General features: G+C 40.3%; 1 protein-coding gene across 3 annotated transcripts in view; it reads left to right on the forward strand.

The window, feature by feature from the left end:
- The first annotated feature begins 18,923 nt into the window (after positions 1 to 18,923).
- MAK (male germ cell associated kinase) overlaps positions 18,924 to 25,965 on the forward strand; it is a 41,174-nt gene continuing 34,132 nt past the window's right edge. For all 3 annotated transcript variants that reach the window (XM_030881435.2, XM_060308245.1, XM_060308246.1), the window contains exons 1-3: positions 18,924 to 19,024; positions 24,625 to 24,679; positions 25,693 to 25,814. In XM_030881435.2, coding sequence (XP_030737295.1) covers positions 18,924 to 19,024; positions 24,625 to 24,679; positions 25,693 to 25,814 — 278 coding nt within the window. The remainder of the gene's footprint in view (positions 19,025 to 24,624; positions 24,680 to 25,692; positions 25,815 to 25,965) is intronic.

The raw sequence follows: 25,965 nt of genomic DNA on the forward strand, positions 1-25,965 counted from the left end.
GGGCAATCTGCTTTTATTCGAAGTCAACCAATTTAAGTGTGAATCACATCTGTGAACACCTTCACAGAAACATCTAGAATAATGTTTGACCGAACAACTTAGCCTAGCCAGTAACCTCATAAAATTAACCCTCCCACTTGATAAAGGTGGATTAAAGGGACCAGGGATATTTAGCTTAGAAGAAAAGACTCAGATGGGACATGATAATATCTAGAAATATTTGCAGTCACCTCCAGCAGAGATGGGACTGTAGTATAGTGTGGCATTTAGGGTCATGGGCTTCAGACATAACTGAAAATAGTAAGCCGAGAAAGGATTCTGCCAGGGCTCCCACAGCTGTTTAGAGGGAGCTGGGATTTGGACCCAGCCCTTCCATGCACCTCAGTGAACATGGGGAAGGCAGTTCCTTTCTGGGAAGAATTGAGGGCTGTAGTTGCATCCTCTCAGGGAAACTGAAATCTCTCCTTCTTATTCAGGGGCAGAGGTTCTAAATTATATTTGGAGGATTTGTACAGAAATATGGGAAACGTACTTTACAATCTAAAATAAAGAGTGAATGTGGGCCAGAAAAAAGGATGTGGTCTAGAAGTTTGCTTAGAAGCAACCCACCTAAGACACGCAGGAAAAGACTGGAGAAAAACGCATCAGATTAAGCAAAAGCGGTTTGTTATCATAGAATCTTTTCCATGGATCTTGGAATCCATGAATTCTTGAGACTGCGACTCAGGACATCCTTAGAAGGAAGATACATGGTAAGACTCCAACATTTCAAATATCGATTCCATCACACATCTCCTGTTTTGTATTCTTCCATGATTCCCTGTGCACAAAAGTTCAGGCCAGACTTACAAACTGCCTAAACATAAAACGGGGCTTAGAATACTTAGACTTTAAAGGCTTGGTTTGTTTTGACAAAATTTAATTAGCATAATTTAAGATTAGACCAGATTATGCATTAAAAACTAAAATATATTTTATGTGGAGAAGAAAAGAGAACTAATAATACGCAAAGTTAATATATGTAAGACTTTGTCTACTCATTAGCATGGTAACCTCACCATAGTAATCTGTAACTCTTCCTTCGCTACTATTTGGTAGCAAATGATATTCTTCTACAGTCTGCACTGCTGGTGGAAAACATTGAAGAGATACGCATGATTGTCATGAGACCCCGGAGATTCATTTCTTTAATGAGGACAAGTTGCCTTGAGTCTGGGAAATGTTATACCAAGCATTTGCTGAACTTGAAGGGCGGAGCAAGTGGTGACAGAATAACAAATGTTATCAGCGACCTGTATCAGTTGTGCGAATGCCAGGAAAATAATTTCAAGGTGATTTCTCAGGTATTTGTAATAGATTGTAAATCAAAAATGGCTGCTGGCTAGTAACATCAGGCATTCCAAAACCTTGAGTTTCTAGAGTATTCCTTGGACTGTAAATGTAAAAGTTGTTCTCAAAAATATAAATATACCTACTTTAAATAATCTAGCAAAGAATGGATAAATACAATCTGAACTCCCACAGTTACCTCTTACTCTTCAAGTGTTCTCCAAGGGAAATTCTAAACTAAGTCAGAAATCAATTCTAAAATGTAGAAATGGGGAATTCCCTGGCGATCTGGTGGTTAGGACTCCGTGCTTCCACCTCAGGGAGCACGGGTTTGATCTCTGGTTGGGGAACTAAGATCCCACAAGCCATGTGGCACACACACCCCCCTCTAGAAAAAGCAGAAATGGAGTAAGGGATGAATTCTTCTTTTTTTAATTGGACATTTGCAGTGGTGATATATCTATATCAACTGAGTTGGGGACAGCTGAAGGGGGAGTACTTTGGGGAAGTGGGGCAAGGAGAGAGCGGGGCAAGGAGCTGCATTTGAACATGTTAAGTTCAAACTCTTAGATTTCTAAGTGAAGTGTTGAGTAGGCTGTTGGCATCTGAGTCTAGAGTACAGGATGGAGGCACAGATTTGGAGATACAAGTTTGGGAATCGTCAGCATACAATCAAACTTGTAATTGGTTGGTTGTAAAATGCTATTCACATGTAAAGTATCATTACCTAGTAATTACTCATGAATATAACACAGTAGCAGTCATTGACCCGCTAACCCTTCTGTTTGGAACATCAAAGATACTTTTTGAAGAATGAAATAATGCCATTTGCAGCAACATGGATGGACCTAGAGAAGTAAGTCCAACAGAGAAAGGCAAATATCGTATGATATCACTTATATGCGGAATCTAAAAAAAATGATAAAAATGGACTTATTTACAGAACAGAAACAGACTCACAGACACAGAAAACAAACTTAAGGTTACCAAAAAGGAAAGGGGGGGAGGGATAAATTAGGAGTTTGGGATTAGCAGACACACACTACTATATATAAAATAGATAAGCAACAAGGTCCTACTGTATAGCACAGGCAACTGTATTCAATATCTTATAATAAACTCTAATGGAAAAGAATCTGAAAAAGAATATATATATCTGAATCACTTTGCTGTATAACAGAAACTAAGAGAACATTGTAAATCAACTATACTTCAATTTTTATTTTTTATTTTTTATTTATTTATTTTTTTTTTGCGTTACGCGGGCCTCTCATTGTTGTGGCCTCTCCCTTTGCAGAGCACAGGCTCCGGACACGCAGGCTCAGCGGCCATGGCTCATGGGCCCAGCCGCTCCGCGGCATGTGGGATCTTCCCGGACCGGGGCACGAACCCGTGTCCCCCGCATCAGCAGGCGGACTCTCAACCACTGCGCCACCAGGGAAGCCCTTGAAAGATATTTTTAATAGAACTCTTTTTTTTGGAAAATAGGATATATACAAGTGTTAAGTTTTTCTTGTTCTGTCTTTCAAGTATTTTATTGCTGATCTTAAGTACTAAGAAGTTCAGAGATTCTCTATTGATTTTAGGCTTACAAAATATTATCAGTTGGAAGTTCTGAGAAGGCTATGTAATGACATCTTCAAGAATGCTTATCTTCCTAAGAAAGGAAAAGCTCAAATGTGAAATGCAGTCTTAAAGAACCGTGAAGCTGCTAGGTCAGCCCTTGTCTTGACAGGAATCAAGTACTGAAGGATATGCTGCCAATCTTTGATAAGGAATATGCTGGTAGTTTAAAAATATACACACTTCTTTTCAACACTCCATCCTGTAAGGAGAATTGGAAGAAACATCAATTAAGGGTTTTTTAAAAAAGGATTTTATTTATTTTTTGGCTGCGTTGGGTCTTCATTGCTGCGCGCGGGCTACTCTTTCGTTGCAGTGTGCGGGCTTGTCATTGCGGTGGCTTCTCTTGCTGTGGAGCACAGGCTCTAGGCACGCAGGCTTCAGTAGTTGTGGCACGTGGGCTCAGTAGTTGTGGCTCACGGGCTCTAGAGTGCAGCCTCAGTAGTTGTGGCGCACGGGCTTAGTTGCTCCGCGGCATGTGGGATCTTCCCGGACCAGGGCTTGAACCTGTGTCCCCTGCATTGGCAGGTGGATTCTTAACCACTGTGCCACCAGGGAAGTCCTCAATTAAGGTTTAACCACTGAAAAATTTATTATTTGAGGATGAAACAATTTATGGAAAGCACAAGGATGAGGATGTATAGGAGGGACTCCCCCAAATAATGATTACATTAAGCCACCGCCAATCCTGATGTTATGCTGAGACTCAGAATACATATTTTGCCATTTTGCTGTTACACATCTACACATCAGTCCTTCAAAATACAAATAGGAATATTAAGGTCACAGAATACAATATTGCTCTGGAATATTTGAAGTATCAACACTCAAAAGTAAATTGTTGAATTTCTAGTTCTGGAAATGGTGGAGTGAATTGTATTGGACTAACTCTCCTTCAGGTAACAGTTATAAACTCTGGACAAATATAAAGCATAACTATGTGAAGGCCTTAGAAAAATCACCAAAGTCAAGTAGAAATTGGAGGGAATTTGGAGGGAAGGGAACCACGATGGCTGTGGTCCACGTATACACAGCTTCTCTCCTCAGGACACATCCCAGTCCACAGGACACGGGGCAGCTAGAACTGGAGCAGAACCCAGCGTTTCTGGCTTGTCAGAGGATGGAGTCTGGGGCTGCCAGAGCAGCTGGAAATTGAGGGAGGAACCTTGGAAAAGAGAAGCCACAGAGAGGAAGCCCCCTAAATCTAGGTACAAACTCACTTTAAATTGACCCCTGACCTGTGCGTGCGTAGACGAGATTCCAAGGGGACTGTTAAAGCAACAGCTGAAAAAGCTGCAGAAACACAGCAACCGTCTCATCTGCCGGCTGCAAGGGAGGCAGGATGAGGAGTTAAGTCTCCCCAAGCTGGGCCTGGCAAACACCATGGGCTTTCCATCGAAACCCTAGAAGGGCCGTAGGGAGTAAAGTTTATATCCTAGGTCCAAAGAATGTACCCTAAAACTAATGGCAAAACTAAAACAAATCCATCTTCAAAAGTGCAATACCAGGGAACTCCCTGGTGGTCCAGCGGTTAGGACTCAGTGCTTTTACTGCAGGGGCCTGGGTTCAATCCTGGTCAGGAAACTAAGATCCCACAAGCCGAGCAGCCAAAAAAAAAAAAAAGAAGTGCAATACCAAGCATCCACAAATGAGTCAGGGGACACGGGTTCGTGTCCCGGTCCGGGAAGATCCCACATGCCGCGGAACAACTGGGCCCGTGAGCCATGGCCGCTGAGCCTGCGCGTCCGGAGCCTGTGCTCCGCAACGGGAGAGGCCGCGACAGTGAGAGGCCTGCGCATCACGATGAAGAGTGGCCCCCGCTCGCCGCAACTGGAGAAAGCCCTCGCACAGAAAAGAAGACCCAACACAGCCAAAAATAAATAAATAAATAAAATTAAAAAAAAAAAAGTGAAGGCAGAATAAAGACACATCCTATAGGCATCCAGAGGATATAAGGAAAGATTATGACAACTGGAAGGCAACACATTAGACAAGTGCGATGAAATGAGGAAAATTCCTTGAAAGAAACTTACCAAAACGGATGCAAAATGAAATAAAAATTATGAATAAGCCTATAATTATTTTAGAAGATGAATTTGTAATTAAAAACCTTCCTACAAAGAAAACTCTAGGCCTAGATAATTAAACTGTTGAAGGCTATCAGACATTTAAAGAAAAACTAGTATCAGTCTACCCAAATTCTCTCAGGAAATAAGAGGAAGGAACACTTCCTAACTGTTTTCCCAAGTTTAGCACAGCCGTAATATGAAAATTTGACAAAACACTACAAGAAAAAAAATTCAGATCAATATCCCTCATGAACATAATTGAAAAATTCTTATGGAAATATTATTAAACTGAACCCAGCAACATATAAAAAGGATAATACATCATTTTCAAGTGGGGTTTATAACTTTGACTTAACATTTTAAAAATTAATGTAATCCTGGATGGACCTAGAGTTTATCATGCTAAGTGAAATAAGACAGAGAAAGAGAAATATCATATGATATAATTTATATGTGGAATCTAAGAAAAATGATACAAATGAACTTACTTACAAAACAGAAATAGACCCACAGACATAGAAAACAAACTTATGGTTACCAAAGGGGAAAGGCAGGGAAGAGATAAATTAGGAGTTTGGGATTAACAGATACACACATATATAAAATAGATATAACTGAATCACTTTGCTGTACACCTAAAACTAACAGAACTTTGTAAATCAACTATACTTCAATTTAAAAAATAATTTAAAAAAAGAAAATAACCTTTCAAACTCATAAAAATATGATCCACTTACCTAGATGAGTGACTAGAATGTAATATGTTAAATATTTGTTGTATATAATCTGTTATATTAACATAGTAGCGTATGTTAATAATGAACATTAAATATTAATACTGATCATTATAATTGTGCTAATAAATATTAATATATTTTTAAAAATAATGTAATTCATTACATATCCACCTGGGGGGAAAATAAACTGCAACTCCCACATATACAGAAAAAAATTAATCTGTGTTGGTTAATAGACCTACATGTAAAAGCTAAACGTATAAATATGCTTCAAGAAGAAAACATAGGAGACTATCTTTGTGACCTTGTGGTAGGCAAAGATTTCTTAGAACATGAAAAGCACTAGCTGTTAAAGAAAAAACATAAATAGGACACTATCAGAATCTAAAACCTCTGCTCATCAAATGACATAGTTAAGAATATGAGAAGGCAAGCCACAAAGAGAAAATATTTGCAAAACATATATCTGACAAAGAACTTGTATGCAGAATATATAAAGAACTCAAGCTAATCAGTAACAAGAAGACAAACAACCCAATAAAAAATTGCCAAAAATCTTGAATAGTCACTTTACAAAAGAAAACGTATGCATGGCTAATATATACATGAAAAGAGTCTCAAAATTATTAGTCATCAGAGAAATGTAAATTAAAACTAAATGAGAAATTTTGCAATCAGTGGAATGGCTAATTGTTTTTTAATGTACAGTGCCAAATGTTAGCAAGGATGTGGGGCAAAGTTGAATTCTCCTACGTTGCTGGTAAAATTGTTAAATTGTACAATTACTTTGGAAAACCGTTTGGTAGTTCGTTTAAAGTTTAACATACACCTCCTTTATGATCCAGCCTTTTCACTCCTGCATATTTACTCAAAAGAAAAGACAACATATTTTCATTTAAAAGATTTGAACAGGAATTATCATAGCAGCTTTATTTATATTAATTAATGTCAATTGACAGGAAGATGAACAAATAAATGATGGTAAATTCAAATGATGGACTCCTATTCCGTAATTTCAAAAATGAACTACAGATAAACACAACAACACAGATGAGTTTCAAAACACTATGTTGAGCAAAAGCATCAGGGCACAAAAGACTAAATCCTCCAGATTCCAATTACATGAAGTTCAAGAACAGGTAAAACTAATACATGATAATAGAAATCAGTTGAAGTTTGTGGAGAAAGGAGTAGGGATTGGCTGTTGAGGGACACAAGAGCGCTTTCTGGGATGATGGGAATGTTCTGTATCTTGATCCAGGCGGTAATAACACAGGTGTGCACACTTATAAACACCTGATTAATTGTACACTTAAGGTCTGGCATTTCAATGTATGTAAAATTTGCCTCGAATTTTTAGAAACTCAATTCTTTGCATTTCCTCGAATAAAATAGTAGCCTCTGTATGAACATTTCTCTAGAAATGAAATAACTTTGGAGAGAGGCAAATAGTCGAAAAAGAAATCCTTTAATCCTACTGAAGAGTGTTTGGTGAGAAACTGCTATATTCTTGAAGATGGATATCCATTTTGGGATTATGTCAAGGCACTTAAAGAAAAATAAAAAATCTCTTTAGGTTGATGGAAGGAGTATGAACTAAGGTCAACATTGCGGATCACCTAATGTCCCACCCCTTCTTGGTAATGCAAAGAGCAGAGAAATACGTAGCGATCCTGCACATTTTGAGGTTACAGCTTTCTCCTAAAATGACCCAGCAAGAGTGATACCCACTGATCAAATCCAATGATAACCCTCCTCCAGCATATATCATTTGGTACAAAGTGAATGTGAAAATTGAGGAAACTGTCAATATGATTCAGGTTGCTCCGAAGTTAGAAATCTGGAATTGCGTTTGTTGAGGTGTGGAAACGGGCAGCTATCGAATTTATGGTCTCTTCATTGCTAAGAGTTTTTTGTTTGCTTGGATATATTCCCAGTTTTCAGCATCATTTACCACTGTGATTCCTAATCACATGTGTGTGACCTGTTTTTTCTTTTTGGAAGCTTATAGAATCTTCTATTTATCACCAAGTTTTTGAAATTTCACAGTGATGTGTCTTTGTGTGGGTTTTCCCCCTATTGTTTTACTGGGTGTTTGGTGGGCTCTTTGAATCTGGAAACAAGTGTCCTTCAATTCTGTGCTATTCTTGTGTTAGTTTTTTGATTTTTGATTCCACTTCCTCTTTCTTTTCTTCTGCACATTCATTAGTTAGAGGAAATACTTGATCCTCTTATTTTCTAATCTTTTCTCTTGTTTTTTTTTAAAAAACTATATGTTGTTTTGTCCTAATTTCTGGGAGTTTTCCTTAAATTTATCTTCAACTATTTTATTAATTTATTCTAGATTTCTGCTACCTAGTTTTATTTTCTAAGAGCTCTTTATTATTCCCTGAATATTAATTCCTATTATAGGATCCTTTTCCTGTTACATTCACAGACACAGTATTTTCTCTTTATGGCTTGGAGAATATGAATTATAGTTTGGGTTTGTATTGCCTTTTAAGAAGATGTTCCCTGTACTGTTTCTGTTTCCTCTGAGTCACAGAATCTCCTTAAGAGTCTCACAGTCCTTATTTGGCCTAGTTTGTTTGTTTAAATATTTTTTATTGTTCTAAAATATACATAACATAAAATTTACCATTTTAGCCATTTTTAAGTGTACAATTCAGCGGCATTAAGAACATTCATAATGTTGTACAACCACCACTACTATCCATTTCCAGGCATTTTTCATCTCCAAACTGAAGCTCTACACCCATTAAACAGTAACTCCCCATGCATCCTTCTCTCAGTCTCTGGTAAGCTCTATTCCCCTTTCCATCTCTGCGAATTTGACTATTCTAGGAATTTCATATAAGTGAAATCATGACATATCCGGCTTATTTCACTCAACATGATGCTTTCAGGGTCCATGCATATTGTAGCATCTATCAGAATTTCATTCCTTTTTAAGTTGAATAATATTCCATTGTGTAATATGTATAGACCACATTTTGTTTATCCAGTCACATCCATCAGTGGGTATTGGGTTGTTTCCATCTTTTGGCTCTTGCGAATAATGCTGCCATGAACACTGCGGCATATTTTACTAGTAGGTTATACAAAGCTATTTAACCAGAATTTGGGCAAGGTGAAAAATAGGTTTAATATCTTCCCTAAACTAATGGTTCTAAAACTTGGCCATGCATGAGAATCACCTGGGGTGTTTTTAAAACCTTCCAAAGCCCATGCTGCAACCCAGACCAATGACATCAGATTACCTTGGGAGTGGGACACAGGCCATGAGTATTTTTTGTAAATCTTACCAGTTGATTCCAATGTGCAGCCCAGTTTGAGAACCAGTGCCCTAAGCAATGGCCACAGTCCTTATTTGGATGGGGCTTGTCAACCCGGAGGGCTCAACTCTCAGGACCTGCAGGATTTTTTCTTATTCGAATCCACTTGCCCAGAAAGTACTGTTCTAATCTATGACCTGCGGCATGAGCCAGCTGCCATCTTTCCGGAAGCCAAGCAGAGAAAGTGGTCCAGGGTCTCACCATTCAAAATGCACTCTCTTTCTTAACCTGCCTATTTTCAGCAGCTGCCTCATCCAGGCTTCTGCTGTGCTAGCGAGGGGCATCGCCCATTCGGACAGGCTTGAGGATAAGACCTGGGGTCTGCCTCTTTCACAGACTTTCAGCCAAGCCTCTTTTCTTCAGCTCCACCTCAGCCACTCTCTGGAGTCCCGCAAAAACATTCAACTGCTGAACTTCATCTGAGTTTGGAGTGTGAATCAGCTTCCTTCTCCTTTGCCACTTAGTCTTTGCAGTTATGTTTTTACATTTATCCTCAGGAAAAAGTACTTTACTTGTCCTAATTCACCCAAGACTTAGGCTTTGTGAGACTGTTCACAAGTAAACAAAAAATGAGCATGAACTGAATAGTGAATTGGACGAATTTTTAATTAATAACTGGTAAACTTAAGAGAACAAACTCTTTTCTGTTAAAAAAAACCCCATAAATCTTGACATTTAAATTAAAACATATCTGAAATTCCCTGGCACTCCAGTGGTTAGGACTCCACACTTCCATTGCCAGGGGCCCAGGTTCAATCCCTGGTCGGGGAACTAGGATCCTGCCAGCCACGGGAGATGCAGCCAATAAATAAATAAATAAATAAATAAATAAATAAAATACAAACATATCTAAAGAAATACCTCTAAAGTCTCCATCCATATGAAGCCAATTAAAAATTATACTTATCGGGCTTCCCTGGTGGCGCAGTGGTTGAGAGTCCGCCTGCCGATGCAGGGCACGCGGGTTCGTGCCCTGGTCCGGGAAGATCCCACATGCCGCGGAGCGGCTGGGCGCGTGAGCCGTGGCCGCTGAGCCTGCGCGTCCGGAGCCTGTGCTCCGCAACGGGAGAGGCCGCAGCAGTGAGAGGCCCGCGTACCGAAAAAAGAAAAAAAAAAAAATTATACTTATCAAAGACTTGTGTGGTGTTTTAAAAATGTGAAGCTTACATTTACCTCCTGTACTTTAAAAAGCTGCATTGATTTCCTGAGTTTTTAAACTTAACCTCCCCCAAATGTCCCATCATAACCCAAATCAAAAAGTATGCATTTTAAGAAATGAAAAAAGCTGGGAATGAAAATTTTAATTTCAATAGTCACTTGTCTTTATGATGTCCCTCTAGTATTTAAAAATTTTTATTTCAGAGCTTTCAAACTTCATTTTGGGCAGGAATTTGATGATATATCATATTACAGTAGAATCTTCTAAGTCAGTGAATAAAACATATAAACAAAGTTGCTGGACCTAGAAACATATTGATAAAGATCAGCTCCTCAAATTCATTTGACAGAAGCAAACACACTTGAGAGGATATAATTTATGACTTCCTCTGAAGCAAGACAGACTCTAGACTTATTTGCAAAAGGAACGAAGTGAACTGAATAATCTGTTTAAACATAACACAGTGAAGTACCTGTTTCTTGACAGACAGGCCAGATCTCAGGTTCCCAACCCTGTCCTGTGGCCCTTCAAGATGGTCAAAGTCATCCATAGGGATGTTTTGTGGCTGAATTTCCAATTGAGTGTTTTGGGTTCAATGTCTTTTGATCTCCTAGGTATGAGCCCTCCCTGGCTTCTTCCTGAAACTTCTGGGATCACCCTGAGGCAGGTGCAGAGGATCCTAGCACTGGAATGACACCACTCATCTAAGCCACATGGTCCTGTCACTTTTAACTCCTAAATAACCCTTGGATTCTCTCCCTCTCTGTCCTATTCCCAGCCTCGCTGCTATAGTTGGATCCTCATCGTTTCTTCCTGATCGATTGCCATAGCCTCCTTTTTATTCTGTTGCCTTTACAATCACTGCTGAAATCCACCTTACCCACTGCTGCTTTTGTGATCTTTCTGAAATGCAAACGTGAACATATCACTCCTCTGTAGAAAATTCTTCACTGGTTCCCCAGTTACTGCCTGATAAGGCTTAGGCTTCATAACTGGGCATATAAGACTTCCATGATCTATTTATGCTTCTTACTTCCCCTGTCTTTTTAGCTTTAAGCTGTGAGAGGACCATGAACATGTCTGTCCTGCTACCCTGGCATTATTCTCAGTGCCAGGTCCAGAGCCTGACACCTAATGGATAATTACTAATAGGTACATCACTACCCCATGTCTCATGCTTTTGATTTATGGGCTTTTTTTTTTGCTAGCCAATTGAGTTTTGTTGTTGTTGTTGTTTGTTTTTTGGTAATAACACAAGTGTGCCCTTCTTTCACAACTCATTTATTCACACATTCACTCATTTACCTTGGGATCACTACGATCTAACACTGTGACTGCTACGAGTAAGTACTCTGAACGAATAAGTGAAGATGGAGATGACACATACCTGAGGAGTTGACTGCTCTGGATTGCAACTGGACTTGCAACCCAGTGCAGTTTTTCCCCAGGCAGTTCATGTATAGACAAATACAAGGACCAGGAGGCAAACGTAGCCTTCCACTTGCTCTTCACAAGTCTGGGAACAAGAGTCAATGAATCAAGACTTTGTAGAATGAATCGGAGCAAACAAAATAAAGAGCAAACAAACCAACTTCCAATAAATAACTACAAATGTAATCAGGACTCTCCCAAGCCCCCAATTAAACGGCACAGAGCGCTAACTCCATTGACACCCAGGTGTCCCCGGAAGCCCCGCCCCCTAGGAGGCGGGGCGTGCGCGTAGCGGGCGGGGCCTTCCGGCTCGATCACGCCCCGTGGGCGGGGCGTAAGCGGGCGGGCTGAGCTGGAGCATCCCCGCAGTTTCCTAGGAGATGAAACACACAGCTCGCCAGAGCTTGACAAGGGAGTGAACAAGGTAAGCGGCCGGCGCTGGCAGGTAATCCCGAGCGGGCAGCTAGGCCGCCACCCTCCGTCCGATCCAGCCCGAGCCTGTCCTGCGAGGCGGCCCGGCATGTCCCCTCGGCTCCCTGTCCTACCAGCGCCAACCTCCGCCGAGAGAAGGGGCCTGGACACTGGTAGTGGGAGGGACTGGAGGGAGGAGAATTCGGGGAGGGGCGGGACGGGCAGGAGGCGGTCAACCTGCTCCTATAGCTGTCGGTTCGCTCCGAGACCCCCTCGACCATTTTCCTGCGCTCCTAGACGGCGCGGTCAGTCCTGGGTTGGAGGATGACGGCGGGAATCCACCAGTCTGAGGGACCCGCACCCCCGAACCTCTACCCCAGGGTCTCCCAATGCACCCCCCTGCTCTCCCCCGCTCCCTTTAGTGCTTAGGCTGGAGGGGACGCTACTTTTAGGAGTGAGGGGCGGGATCAGGTCTGGAGAAGGCAGTGGAATTGAGTTCAAAACTGTTACAAAATTGAAAAGGAGAAAGAAGAAAGAGAAACTGGGTCCAAATTCAGTCCTCATTCGTGCATTCCCAAATGACTCCCAGGTAAAAGCGGAATCCCGGCACAGGGTGGACCAGCGGGCGCCCCCAGTCCTCACGCCGAGCCAACCGCGGGGGGGGGGTTCAGGGGATCACCTGCCCGCTGCGGCCGGACACGCAGGGCCTCGGGGACGAGCCCTGCCCGCAGACGGGAGTCTTTTAAAAGTCCCGGTTTGCGAGAAAAGATCAGAGCGTCTGGGAACGAAAACTGCTTCTTAACTACAAATAAGACTGAGACATGGTCAGTTTAAGGACAGGGCTGGAGTCGGGGGAGGGGGGGCAATAAAACTGGTTTTTTAGTGGTTTGTAATCTCAATTCTAAAAGGAAAGAAATGTATGTGATTGTGTTTAGATAATCTTTTAAAATGATCAGGCATTTGTTCTAATTGTAACGGAATTCTCATAAAGAGAGTCAAAGTTATCGGAGTGATTTTAATCAGAAAAACGACCCGTTCAGTCGAAATAGTGGCGAAGGCAAACGTTACTTTCCAGCCTTTTGGCTTTCCTTTATCGGCCCCGCGCCCTGTTCACCGCCGAGTGACCGGGAAGGGACAAACCCTCCCCTCCCTCCCAGGGCGGCCACCTTCTGCCTACGCAAAGCTGGCTGTACCATCTCTTCGTTGGGGTGGGTTACTTTGGTTTGGTTTTGCTTCGTTTTAAACGTTTGTGAATATTAGCACAGAGCACCATGCTTTTATTTATTTTTTAACACAGAATCCTGTTTTCCCATTGTAAAATCTCCCCTTTTAATTTCTGTAAACGTATGATTTGGTTAGTTTGAAATCTGTTTTCTCTTTTGCTTTTGAAACGACTTAATGGTTTTTATGGCGTTACTTTTTTTTTTTTTTTAAACAAACGTTAATGCCAGCCTTAGAGTAATAACGTTACAGCAGATTCTACAAAGACAAGTTGAAGACATGGAAACATTATCTGCTCAGTGATTGGGCAGACACGAATTTTACCCTCCATTTGCCCTCTCTGTTAATCTTCTTTAATCCTATCTAAATCCCTTATTAGCTGGCAGAAGCTGTTGAGAATAAAGCTCAAGTTTACAGTAATTGCGCACTTCGATAAAAGTAAGACAACTAGAATGGGAGAGAAATGATAAGGGCATTTATCTAATGCAGGCCTATAATTGAGCCTCTAAATAAATGTCTTTTTCCTTAAACCAGAATATAAGGTTTGTATAACTCATAAGGAAGTCAGTAAGTACTGGAGCTGGACTGCAGAAAATTCCAAGTTCCTAACAGTTCTATTAAATTAATTGAGGATCATAGTTACATTACATTTACTTGTTTTGCTTTGTTGCATATATATGGAAATATGTGCATAAGAAATCATGTCAATACATCCCTGTTTTGCAGAGTTATCTTTCCAAAGGTCCACAGAGAAGAATATATGTAACTTGCAGAGAAATATTATTGGGTGTGAACTGGGGACCCATAGGCAGTCTGTCTTTTAAGTTACATATACTGTTTTTGACTAGTAATCTGTTTAGGACCTTCCTATTCTACACTGATAAAAATAGTTGTTTATATGCTATCAGTGAGTAGGTACATGGGAGTAATGATTTAAAAAAAAATCCTTTACCTTTATATATCTATGCCATTAGGCCATTATCCTTATATTTTTAGGGGGATAAGGGGACAGTTGAAATGGTCAGCTTCTCACCCTGGAGAGCTGTTTATTTTGTATTTAACATGACTCAAAAGAGGCCTTTTTAAAGTTTTGTTTGGGAGCATAGTATGTAAACTTGTGTTACTTAAAGGTTAGTAAACTGGCCCAGTTCTCTGAGAGCCACAAATCAGAGCTTTTTAAAATCTATGTCATATCCATAATCTTTACCCCTCAAACGAAAGAAACTGGGAAATGGCTGTGTCCCTTACTTATTTTTCCCTGAATATAAGTATCCTATGCTATAGCACTTGAAACAAACTTTGCGTTTCCAGTGTTTATTTGGAAGATGATTGGTTAGGCTTGGAGTGCAGTTTCTACAATAGCCACTCCAAAACCGGTTGGGCTTCCAGGGCAATGCAGAAAGGAGCCAATGACTGAATGGTCTGTTGTGCTAACAGTACTGATGATGGTGGGCTGATGGTCTTAATAGTGGACGGGAAAGAGGCAGTTAATCCCACTTTTGCAGGTTGTTGAGCCGCTGCAAGGGGAAGTTTCAATGTTTCTGGCATCTCTTACTCTGAACTTCTCTCCCCATCTGTGCCGCTCCCTCTTTCACTCCCTTCTCAAGCCATTTGTCCTTTTCCAGAAGTGCCTACATAACTGCCTACCTCTCAGACCCTCAATACCTGTCCTCAGTGAGGTATGAACAAGAAAACAATTTGTTACATGTGCAGCAGATTTGCAAAGAAAAGAAGATGCTATTTATCCCATTAAAATTCTTAATTAAATACTTTTGGGGGGTTGGGTAAAAATAATAATTTTCTTAAGGAACTCCAGGAAGACTCCCTTCTCCCCCACTCACACTCTTTCCCTTCACTGTTTCTGGCCTATAATTTTTCACTAAGTCCTTCCAGGTATCAGGACGAGACAGATGTAGCCCCATGGTGTAGCCAGGGTGGGGCTCACCCTGTGCACTTTCCCGGTTGTTTATAGCATCTTGGCGTTTTAGGGTGAGGAGTTAGGAATCTTTAGGGGGTGGAGGGGGTGGGCAGCTTTCATTGCGGGGTAGTTTCTATATGGTTTGGCAGCAGAGAGGGGTGGTTCCTTTAGGTGCACCAGTGATTGTAAAAGCTGACAGGAGTGGGTTGTTTAGCAGCTGGGGACTGCACTAAAAACCCAAACAGCTTCAGGCTAATGCAAGTATTCCACTGACTCCATCACTGATTCTCTGACTGCTCATAGGTCATTTGATCCCTCTGTGTTTTTACTGTATAATTTTACTGATATGATAAACACCATGGCCTTTTGGACAAATTTATTCTCTGTATTGTTACTTAACCAGAAAGAATCAGTAAACCTCTAGAAAGCACATTTCCTTGAAAGAGATAAGTGTATGTCACCTTAAACAGAAAAGCTAGAAAAGAATGTCAAGCAATTTAGGGATTCCCTGGCGGTTCAGTGGTCAGGACTCGACGCTTTCACTGCGGTGAATGGGGTTCAATCCCTGACTGATGAACTAAGGTCCCACAAGCTGCCCGGTGCAGCAAAAAAAAAAAAAAGAAAAGAAAGAAAAACAATTTAACATGCTGATAATAAAATGCAAAATACTGATTTAATAAGAGTCTAAGTGATCAGAAGAAATACACTTCAGAGTCCATGTTTTGTTTAATCATAGTACAGGGTACAAAACAACCCCCCAAAGAGCTTTCAAACTTCTATTTCCTTATCCAGATAAAGGAAAAATGAAGAAAAGCAAATACACGTTTTGGTCAGGAAATATGTGAGGAGGCGGGGATGTTACCTTTCTCTATATTAATGCCTTAATATTTAGAATCTGTGTCTGTGTATAATGTAATGACCACTTACAAAAGAACTTCATTTTCAGGCAAATGGGGAACCATTTGCTGGCATGTGTTAAGACCATTTGCTCAGATTTAAGCTGAGAAAAATGAAGGAACCACTAAACAGAACTGGAATTTACTATTGTGATCTCTTTTTCAAGATCCTGGCCACAGAGTTAGCATGGCCTAAACTACCTCTCATGTGCCTTTGAAGTGATTATTCTCTATATGAAGTAAAATAAATGACAAATTAACACACACTCCCTGTTATTTAAAAGCCCCACGGTTTCTTCCAAAGTTTCCTGTGGACAAATGTGTTCCTGTATAAAGGAAACAACACAGCTGTAGCGCACTTCTCTGCCATGTTTCCTCAGAAAGCCTATTTTTGGAAGCCTTAGGTACTTTGACAACTAAAACATATTCTTGTCGCTCCTAAATTTCTGCATCTAATAGAGAAGCAATTTTTATGATTTTATGTCGTGGAGATCATGCTACAGTGAAAAAAAAAAAATCTTTGGGCTTCCCTGGTGGTGCAGTGGTTGAGTCCGCCTGCCGATGCAGGGGACAAGGGTTCGTGCCCCGGTCCGGGAGGATCCCACATGGCGCAGAGCGGCTGGGTCCGTGAGCCATGGCCGCTGAGCCTGCGTGTCCAGAGCCTGTGCTCCGCAACGGGAGAGGCCACAACAGTGAGAGGCCTGCGTACCGCAAAAAAAAAAAAAAAAAAAATCTTTGAGTTAAGCACCAGATTATAAAAGGCATTTTATTTTTTGGCCACACCGCACGGCTTGTGGGATCTTAGTCCCCAACCGGGGATCAAACTCGGGCCCTCGGCAGTGAAAGCATGTAGTCCTAACCACTGGACCACCAGGGAATTCCCTGTAAAAGGTATTTTATTTTTTTTCAAATTTATTATTTATTTATTTTTGGCTGAATTGGGTTTTCGTTGCTGTGCACGGGCTTTCTCAAGTTGCAGCGAGCAGGAGCTGCTCTTTGTTGCAGTGCACAGGCTTCTCATTGCGGTGGCTTCTCTTGTTGCAGAGCACAGGCTCTAGGCACACGGGCTTCAGTAGTTGTGGCTCACAGGCTCAGTAGTTGTGGCACACAGGCTCAGTAGTTGTGGCTTGCGGGCTCTAGAGCGCAAGCTCAGTAGTTGTGGCACACGGGCTTAGTTGCTCCACAGCATGTGGGATCTTCCTGGACCAGGGCTCAAACCTGTGTCCCCTGCATTGGCAGGCGGATTCTTAACCACTGAGCCACCAGGTAAGTCCCTGTAAAAGGCATTTTAAAACAAACTATTTGATAGTGCCAAACATGTTGTTGCACTTTGTAACTAAGCATACAGCCTTGTAACAGAATGATAGAGATTTTTTAAAGCAACATAAGAATGATAAACAAGTATGAAATGCGAAATTGTTCCTTGAATGCAGAACTAAGACAGAATAATGGGAGGAAGTTACTGAACGCTGTTTTAATGAGGTAGACACTAAAGCTTTATGTGCTTTGTGTGTTTTCTTTAATAATAGTTACAAAATCAGAACCTAGAGAAACTTGTACCTTTCAAATATATACAGATCCACAATCCCTTTTCTGTAGTTTTGAAACCCTCAAAGCTCTGAAAGATGAATTTTTAAAAATTAATCTGGGGCTTCCCTGGTGGCACGGGGACATGGATTCACTCCCTGGCCCGGGAAGATCCCACATGCCGCGCAACTAAGCCTGTGCGCCACAACTACTGAGCCTGCACTCTAGAGCCTGTGAGCCACAACTACTGAGCCCACATGCCACAACTACTGAAGCCTGCGCACCTAGAGCCCATGCTCCGCAACAAGAGAAGCCACGACAATGAGAAGCCTGCGCACCGCAACGAAGAGTAGCCCACACTCACCACAACCAGAGGAAGCCCAGCACGGCAACGAAGACCCAATGCAGCCAAAAATAAAAACAAACAAACAAAAAAATAAATTTATAAAAAATAAAAAGTTAATCTGTGCAAATTCATCTGCAACAAAACATGACCCGAATGACGCGAGGTCATTTATGGTCTTCATTTATTTTACTTAGTGTACTTTTCAAACATTTTTCTACGGGCACATTAAGATGCGGCTTAGGAGGTGTTACGTACCATATTACTTTTCTAAAATATGCAAATTCCTGGATTCCAAACACGTCTGGCCCAGGAGTTTCAAATAAGGGATTATGGTCCAAATTAAATATGATGCAAACATTGATTCAAGGAATGGACATAGTAGAGCGTCTGACTTCCCAAAATCTGATTTGGACTAATATAGATTACATTATATAGTCAGTAAAAAAGCAATCATGCAAATCATTAAGCCAGTATTTATTGAACGTTCATGCGATAAGTAACATGGCACCGTGTAAATGAAGCATTCACCAGTGAGTACCGTCAGTCTTTTATAGGTGAACATCGTTCGCATCGCACAATTGATTTAATGACACATGCTTAACACGTTGGTATTTATAATTTTCCTAGGTTACCAGTAAATTTTTGGAAGAGGTTCTTTAATGAAAATCCCTTTTATTCTTGTTTTGCTTTTTTTACAGGGTGTTCATAAGAATGGAAGCACTGTTTCCTTGCCAGATTCCTTATTGCTATATCTTATGAACCTACATAATCTTGGGGAAGAGCCTGTGCTTAATGATGACAAGCCTGTCACCAGTGTAGCAACAACAGTCTAAGGGCAAAAACGAACAAAAATAAAGAAGCATTTATATTCAACAAGGAAGTCATTTCAGTCAACAACTTGTGCTGCATTATTTTTCCAAGATGAACCGATACACAACCATGAGACAGCTGGGGGACGGCACTTATGGGAGTGTGCTGATGGGCAAGAGTATCGAATCAGGGGAGCTGGTGGCCATCAAAAGGTACCATGGGCAACATTGCCAAGTTTGCCAATCTTTCTTTTCCTTTGCTTGCTTGAGACTGTATACAAGTACAGAGAGAAGTCTGGTTTAGACCCCACGCTGGTTAGGCTAATATCGAACGCCATTCTGGAGAAAACACTGCCAAAAAGGAGTTCAGCTGATCCCCACATATGTTAATTTTCCGATTTGTCCAGCTACATGGACAAATCAAAAAATATAAGGCCTCTGCTTTTCATGCATGATACATTTGAACTGAAACTGAAGGTAATTTTGGAACTTAAAGCTGAGTACAGAGTAGAGCTTATTGTTTCTTTGAAACAATAGGTCTCAAAATCAGATGGTATTCATAGTATCAAACTGAGTTCTGAGTGGCATATGGAATTTTCCGGACCTTACCAATTAAATAGAGTTAATTATCTTATTTCTTTAATCCACTGTATCTGTTATCTATCATATGTAAAAAAAAATTACCCCAAAGCTTAATGATTTAAGACAAGAACAAACATTGATTAATTCAAAGTTTCTGTGAGTCAGGAATTTAGGAGTAGCTCAGCTGTGGTTCGGGCTACAGGTCTCTCGTGAGGTGGCAGTAAGAGGTGGGCCAAGGTCACAGTCATCTGCAGGCTGAACCAGGGCTGGAGCACCCATGCCCAAGGTGGTTCACTGTATCAGTCTGCTGGGGGTGCTACAACGAAGTACCACAGACTGGGTGATTTAAACAATGTATTTATTTCCTCACAGTTCTGGAGGCTAGAAGTCAGAGATCAAGGTGTCAGCTAACATGGTTGGTTCACGTAAGACCTCTCTCCCTGGCTTGTAGATGGCTCTCTTCTCCCCATGTCTTCACACGATCGTCTCTCTGTGCATGTCGTGTCCTCATCTCTTCTTATAAGGACATCAGTCGTATCGGATTAGGACCTACCCTAAAGACCTCACTTAACCTGAATCACCTCTTTAAGGTCTACCTCCAAATACACTCTGAGGTACTGGGAGGTCAGGACTTCAACGTAGGAATTTAGAGCAACATTTGGCTCATACTTGGCTTCTGTCGCAAAGTTTAAGCCACAGACTGGGTGGCTTAAACAGCAGAGATTTATTGAGACAGTTTTGGAGGCTAGGAGTCTAAAATCAAGGTGTCAGCAGCGTTGGTTTCTGCTGGGGGCCCGGAGGACAGGATCTATTGTAGGCCTTTCTCCTTGACTTATTCATGGTGTTTTCTCTCTGTATCCCTCCCACATCAGCTTCCCTCGATGCCTATCTCTGTGTCCAAATTTCCTTTTTTTATAAGGACAAAAAGAGGCCTCAATTTCTCTCTATATGGGGCTCCACAGACAGTCACTTGAGTGTCCTCATGACATGGCAATTGGCTTCCCCAGAACGAGTCTTGGAAACTGATTACAACATCAACTAAATGATGATCTAAAATTTAAATGCTTTAACAAATGTTTATCAAATGTTAAAAACTTTACACTATCATGATCTAAAACTTTACATATATAAGAAAATACTTTTATAAAATATTGTTAAATAGCCATTATTATCAAATAAGTAAATGTACAATATACAATAACTGAAATGAAAAATAGGAAAAAGAAGAAACTTCCCTGACTTGAAAGGTGAAATATTACAGGTACTTCTTATAAAGTTGGTTTTAAGACCAGAGTGCCTGCTATATCCCCTACTGATCAAGATTGAACTGGAGACCCTAACTAAGGCAACAAGAGAAAAAAATAATAAATGAGGTGTAAGTATCAGACAAAATGAGATGAAATCATCCTTATTTGTGGGTTAAGCAATTATGTAAATTCACACAGATGAATACTTCATTACACATAAATAAGGTTATACGTAAAAATATCTTTAAAAGGACTGTAAAGATTTACATAAACTTCGTGAAAGCTGTGGCTTCCGAGGAGAGGGGGTAAGAAAATGAGAATGAGGGTTGGGTCTCGCGGTATCATTTAAGGTTATTACCGTTGGTTTGTTTTCTATAACAAAATGTTCATTATTGCTTCTGTGTGGCAAGATCATGTGTTTGTTTCAGTCTTCAGTTTCATAAAATGGGGAATTGGGCCTCACTTGCATAGAGCTGGGTAAGACCTTGAGAGAAGTGAGAGGTCAAATCCTTTAAGAAGTCAAATAGATTGAATGCTGAGAAGAAGTCATACGTGTATAATTTAGGAATGCTTTCGGTGTATGAAATTAAAAAAACGAACCAAAAGTAAATTAAATAGGGATTTATTTGTTTCACATTGTAAAATGTTTTGAGGTAGGCAGCCCAGGGCTCATACCTTGTCTCAATGCTGTTATCACAGACTTAGGTTCTTTTGTCTTCAAAAAATAGCTGCAGTAGGAGAGGGTGTGGAGAACAGGGAACCCGCCTACATTGTTGGTGGGAATGTAAATTGGTGCAGCCACTATGGAGAACAGTATGGAGGTTCCTCAAAAAACTAAAAATAGACCTACCATATGAGCCAGCAATCCCACTCCTGGGCATATACCCAGAAAAACCTATAATTCAAAAAGATACATGCACCCCTGCATTCACAGCAGCACTATTTACAATAGCCAAGACATGGAAGCAACCTAAATGCCCATCGACAGATGAATGGATAAAGAAGATGTGGCACATATATACAATGGAATATTACTCAGCCATAAAAAGGAATGAAATAATGCCATTTGCAGCAACATGGATGGACCTAGAGATTATCATACTAAGTGAAATGAGTCAGAAAGAGAAAGACAAATATCGTATGATATCACTTATATGTGGAACCTAAAATATGACACCAATGAACTTATCTGTGAAACAGAAACAGACTCACAGACATAGAGAACAGACTTGTGGTTGCCAAGGGGGAGGGGGTCGGGAGACGGATGAACTTGGAGTTTGAGATTAGCAGATAGATGAAAACTCATATATAGAATGGATAAACAAGGTCCTACTATACAGCATAAGGAACTATATTCAATATCCTGTAATAAACCATAATGGAAAAGATATGGAAAAGAATATATAGAGACATATAACTGAGTCACTTGGCTGTGCAGCAGAAATTAACACAACATTGTAAATCAACCATACTTGAATAAAAAAATTTAAAAACATAGCTGTAGCAGTCTAGGCCTTGAGTGAGTTCCGAGTAAGAAGAAATAAGGAAGAGCTGAAACAGTTACTGTTACTGTCGGTCAGTTGCTGTACTTTCTTCTCTTTAGGAAAGCGAAAGCTTCCCCCCACCCCTCTCCAGAAGACTTCTGGTTTCTCCTCAGTGGCCAGGAGTGTGTCACGTGGCACACGTAGCAATAAGGGAAGCTGGGAAACTGAGTACTTCGGTGGCCATTTTGTATCCCTGGGTTAAAGCTGATCTATGTTAATAAAGAAGAGAAGAAAAGTGGCTCTTGGATAGACAAGTCATAGTGTCTGCCACATTCAGTATCTACTATGTGCCAGACAGTGTTCCTACCCTAATTAAAGACAGAGTAAAAATGAATGGGAAGAGGATGAGTCATTTGGAAGGCTTGCAAAAAGTTTAAAAATTCATTCAACACGTAATTGTTAAGCTACGATTACACTTGGTGCTCGGGACAAATGGGGATGGGACAGATGAGTTATAAATAGACCAACAAATTAGAAAAGTGACAACACAAAATATGATCAGTCCTATGATGGGGGGATACCGGGGCCTATGGGAGCACAGAGGAGCAGTGCTGCAGAGGTATCTTGGAAGGCTTCCCCCATAAAATGAGATCTCGAGAATGACAAAAATTCTCAAGAGGAGGGGAAGAATATTCCAAGCTGTAAGAATAATATGTATGAAGGCCTAGAAGCAAGAGAGTTTTTCCCTTGGGAAATTTAATTTAGGTCACTGGTAAGAAAGCTTGTGGTATCTGTTGCCACCTCCAAAAAAAATCTGTAACAGAATTCATTCTAGGGGGTGTCGGTAAGATCCCCGCACCTCATTAAATTAACAAATATTCCTAAGCTCTCTGCCCTTTAAGGACCTGAGAGGCTATTCCATTCCTGAGGGTCTCCTGTTTGTGGGACAGCTCCTCAGGACCCCAGCTGTGGGTCTCGAAATCCATCCATCCATTTAGTAAACACTGATTGAGCACTTCCTATGTGCCAGAAACTGAGCAGGAATGTGGAGGTGTCCTCAAGGAGCTTGCGTGTGAGGAGGGGGAGAAGGACTAAACATAAAAGTAAACTATATGGTATGCAAGAAGGTGGGTAAAGTGCTACGGGAGAAAAAGCAGAGCAGGAACGGTGACCTCACAGCCATGAAAATCAGCTCCGGGCATTAAAGGAACAAGAATCGACGTGAGGTGGTCTCTCATTTCCGCTAACCAGCCCAGCTCTTTCTAGCTGTTTCTGTCTGGCTGAATCTTTTCTTCAGCCTTCACATGCTGGCACCTTCTGTCTTTCAGGTCTCATCTGAAATACTGCCTCATCAAAAAGGCCTGGGGCCTGGCCAATTCATCTCATGATCCTGAAAGCTCATTTGTATGTCTGTTTTGTGTTAACTAAAGTCTATCTCCTGTGAGATGGGAAGCATCAGGGTAACCATCTCTGATTTCATCACCCTGGCATGTCGGTGTTGGATGAATCAATAAATGAAAGAGAAGATGGCAGGGAATCTAAAAGGAATTCTAACAAATTGGTTTAATTTTTTATAATTAATTCCTTTAGAAATCGGGATAATTGTTTTGCAAGGAAACTTCTGTATTTGCTGCATATAGATACGTGCGTTACCTTAGGGTAGTATTGATAACTAGTAACTGCTGAAAAGAAAGCAGCATATTAGTATATGTGGATGCAGCTAGTACAGATTTTTAAGAAGAATAAAAGTTTCAATTTGTACTAAATTTTGAAAAGGAACTTGGATATATTAACTAGCCTCTAAAACACTGGATTAAAAATTCTATAATTACTTTTTAAGAATCAGAGATTATATGTATAGTTTTGCATGGATTTGATCAATTTACTAAAATACTTTTATACTATATTTGAATTGACTTCTATTTTATTTCAAATTAAGCACTGTGCTAGATTTACTTTTATCATTTTAGCAAGACATTTATAAGTCTATAGTACTGAAACGTATCTTTTGGTAAGTTGGTAAGCCCTCAATTTCTTCAAGCTCCTTCATAAATTTCTAGCGCCTGAATGAGTATAACTGAAATTCTGATTCACTAAGGATATTTTAGAGATAATAGTAGTGATGCCCTTCATACCTTATTGTAGCTGACCACAGAAAGCAGTAAAAATAAGGAGATCTACAATAGCATGTACTGAGTGCTGAACTAAGCAGTTTACAATAGGATTTTCTTATGCAGTAGTTCCTACTTTATAGCTAAGCAGTTTGCAGCACAGAGAAGTCATTAGGCAATTTGCCCAAGAAGTGACACAGTCATGAACCTGCACCAAATGGCCTTGAGATACACAGAAGGGAGATGATCTCCTTTTAAGGAGGAAGGAAAAGAGATATCACAGCTTTTTGCCCAAAGTGAACTAATTATAGAGTAAGAAAGCCAATGGTGTAAATTGTGTCTTCAAATCCCTGGTCCCCACACACTAAACTTTTCTTTTTTTATTGCAGAATGAAGAGAAAGTTCTATTCTTGGGATGAATGTATGAACTTGAGAGAAGTTAAGGTAAAATCCCAGAGATGAAAAGAACCCCAGAAGGCCTTAGCTCTACCTCACATGTGTCTCATTTCTGAGGATGGTAGCTAAGAAGATGGTTCTGTTCTCTGAGGGAAGCAGACCAAAGATAATTATATTTCTTATGTTTTTATGTTCCTAATTTCTCATTTCTCATCAGAATGTCAGTGGAGAACAGAAAGTAACTACCCTCATATTTAAAAGTATACTCTCAATTTTAAAAGAGCATTTTAATCCATATTATCAAAGGAAAGATAATTTTTTTAATTAACACATACCATTTCTTTATATTTTATGTTGTATAACTTGGATAAATTTTTGGAGACTTTTGCATGGCTTTCCACATAGTTAAGTCAGAAAAAGTTAAACCTATTTAATGACCAAGAAAAAAAAAAGTGACAAATGTTTTGCAGCTATTGTTGACCTCGTTTATTTTTGCACTTATATTCATTACTTAGACAATTACTGATTACTTTATATTTTTTTAATTTTTTAAAAAATTATTTATTTATTTATTTTTGGCTGTATTGGGTCTTCGTTGCTGTGCTTGGGCTTTCTCTAGTTGCGGTGAGTGGGGGCTACGTTTCGTTGCGGTGCGAGGGCTTCTCTCATTGCGGTGGCTTCTCTTGTTGCAGAGCACGGGCTCTAGGCACGTGGGCTTCAGTAGTTGTGGCTCACAGGCTTAGCTGCTCTGCAGCATGTGGGATCTTCCCGGACCAGGGCTTGAACCCATGTCCCCTGCATTGGCAGGTAGGTTCTTAACCACTGCGCCACCAGGGAAGCCCACTGCTTACTTAAATAGATGTTCTAGATGTTTTTAGACATGGAAATTTTTATAGATATTAAAAATTCATTAATGAATTTAGAAGAAATGGAAAACTACTTAAGGTACTTATCATCCTAGCATTGATGAGATTGTGCCAACTTCTATAACTTTGCTTTAAGAATTTTTATTTTTTTTTTTTTTGCTTTTAGAATTTTAATGCTCATTTGCTCTATTGCAGTCTCTGAAGAAACTTAATCATGCCAATGTGATTAAACTGAAAGAAGTTATCAGAGAAAATGACCATCTTTATTTTATATTTGAATATATGAAAGAAAACCTCTATCAATTAATGAAAGACAGGTATGTCTTTATGAAAACTTTTTCCTTATTGTCTCCTCCATGAGTCCCTTGGATCCCTTCATTATGTCACACTTGGTAATGTACAGATCTATCAGTCCATGAGGTAGCTTTAAATTAGTTATCTTTATCAAAGGATAATATCTAACGTTGA

This window comes from Globicephala melas, chromosome 11 (genome assembly GCF_963455315.2).
Source record: "Globicephala melas chromosome 11, mGloMel1.2, whole genome shotgun sequence".
Taxonomy (NCBI): domain Eukaryota; kingdom Metazoa; phylum Chordata; class Mammalia; order Artiodactyla; family Delphinidae; genus Globicephala; species Globicephala melas.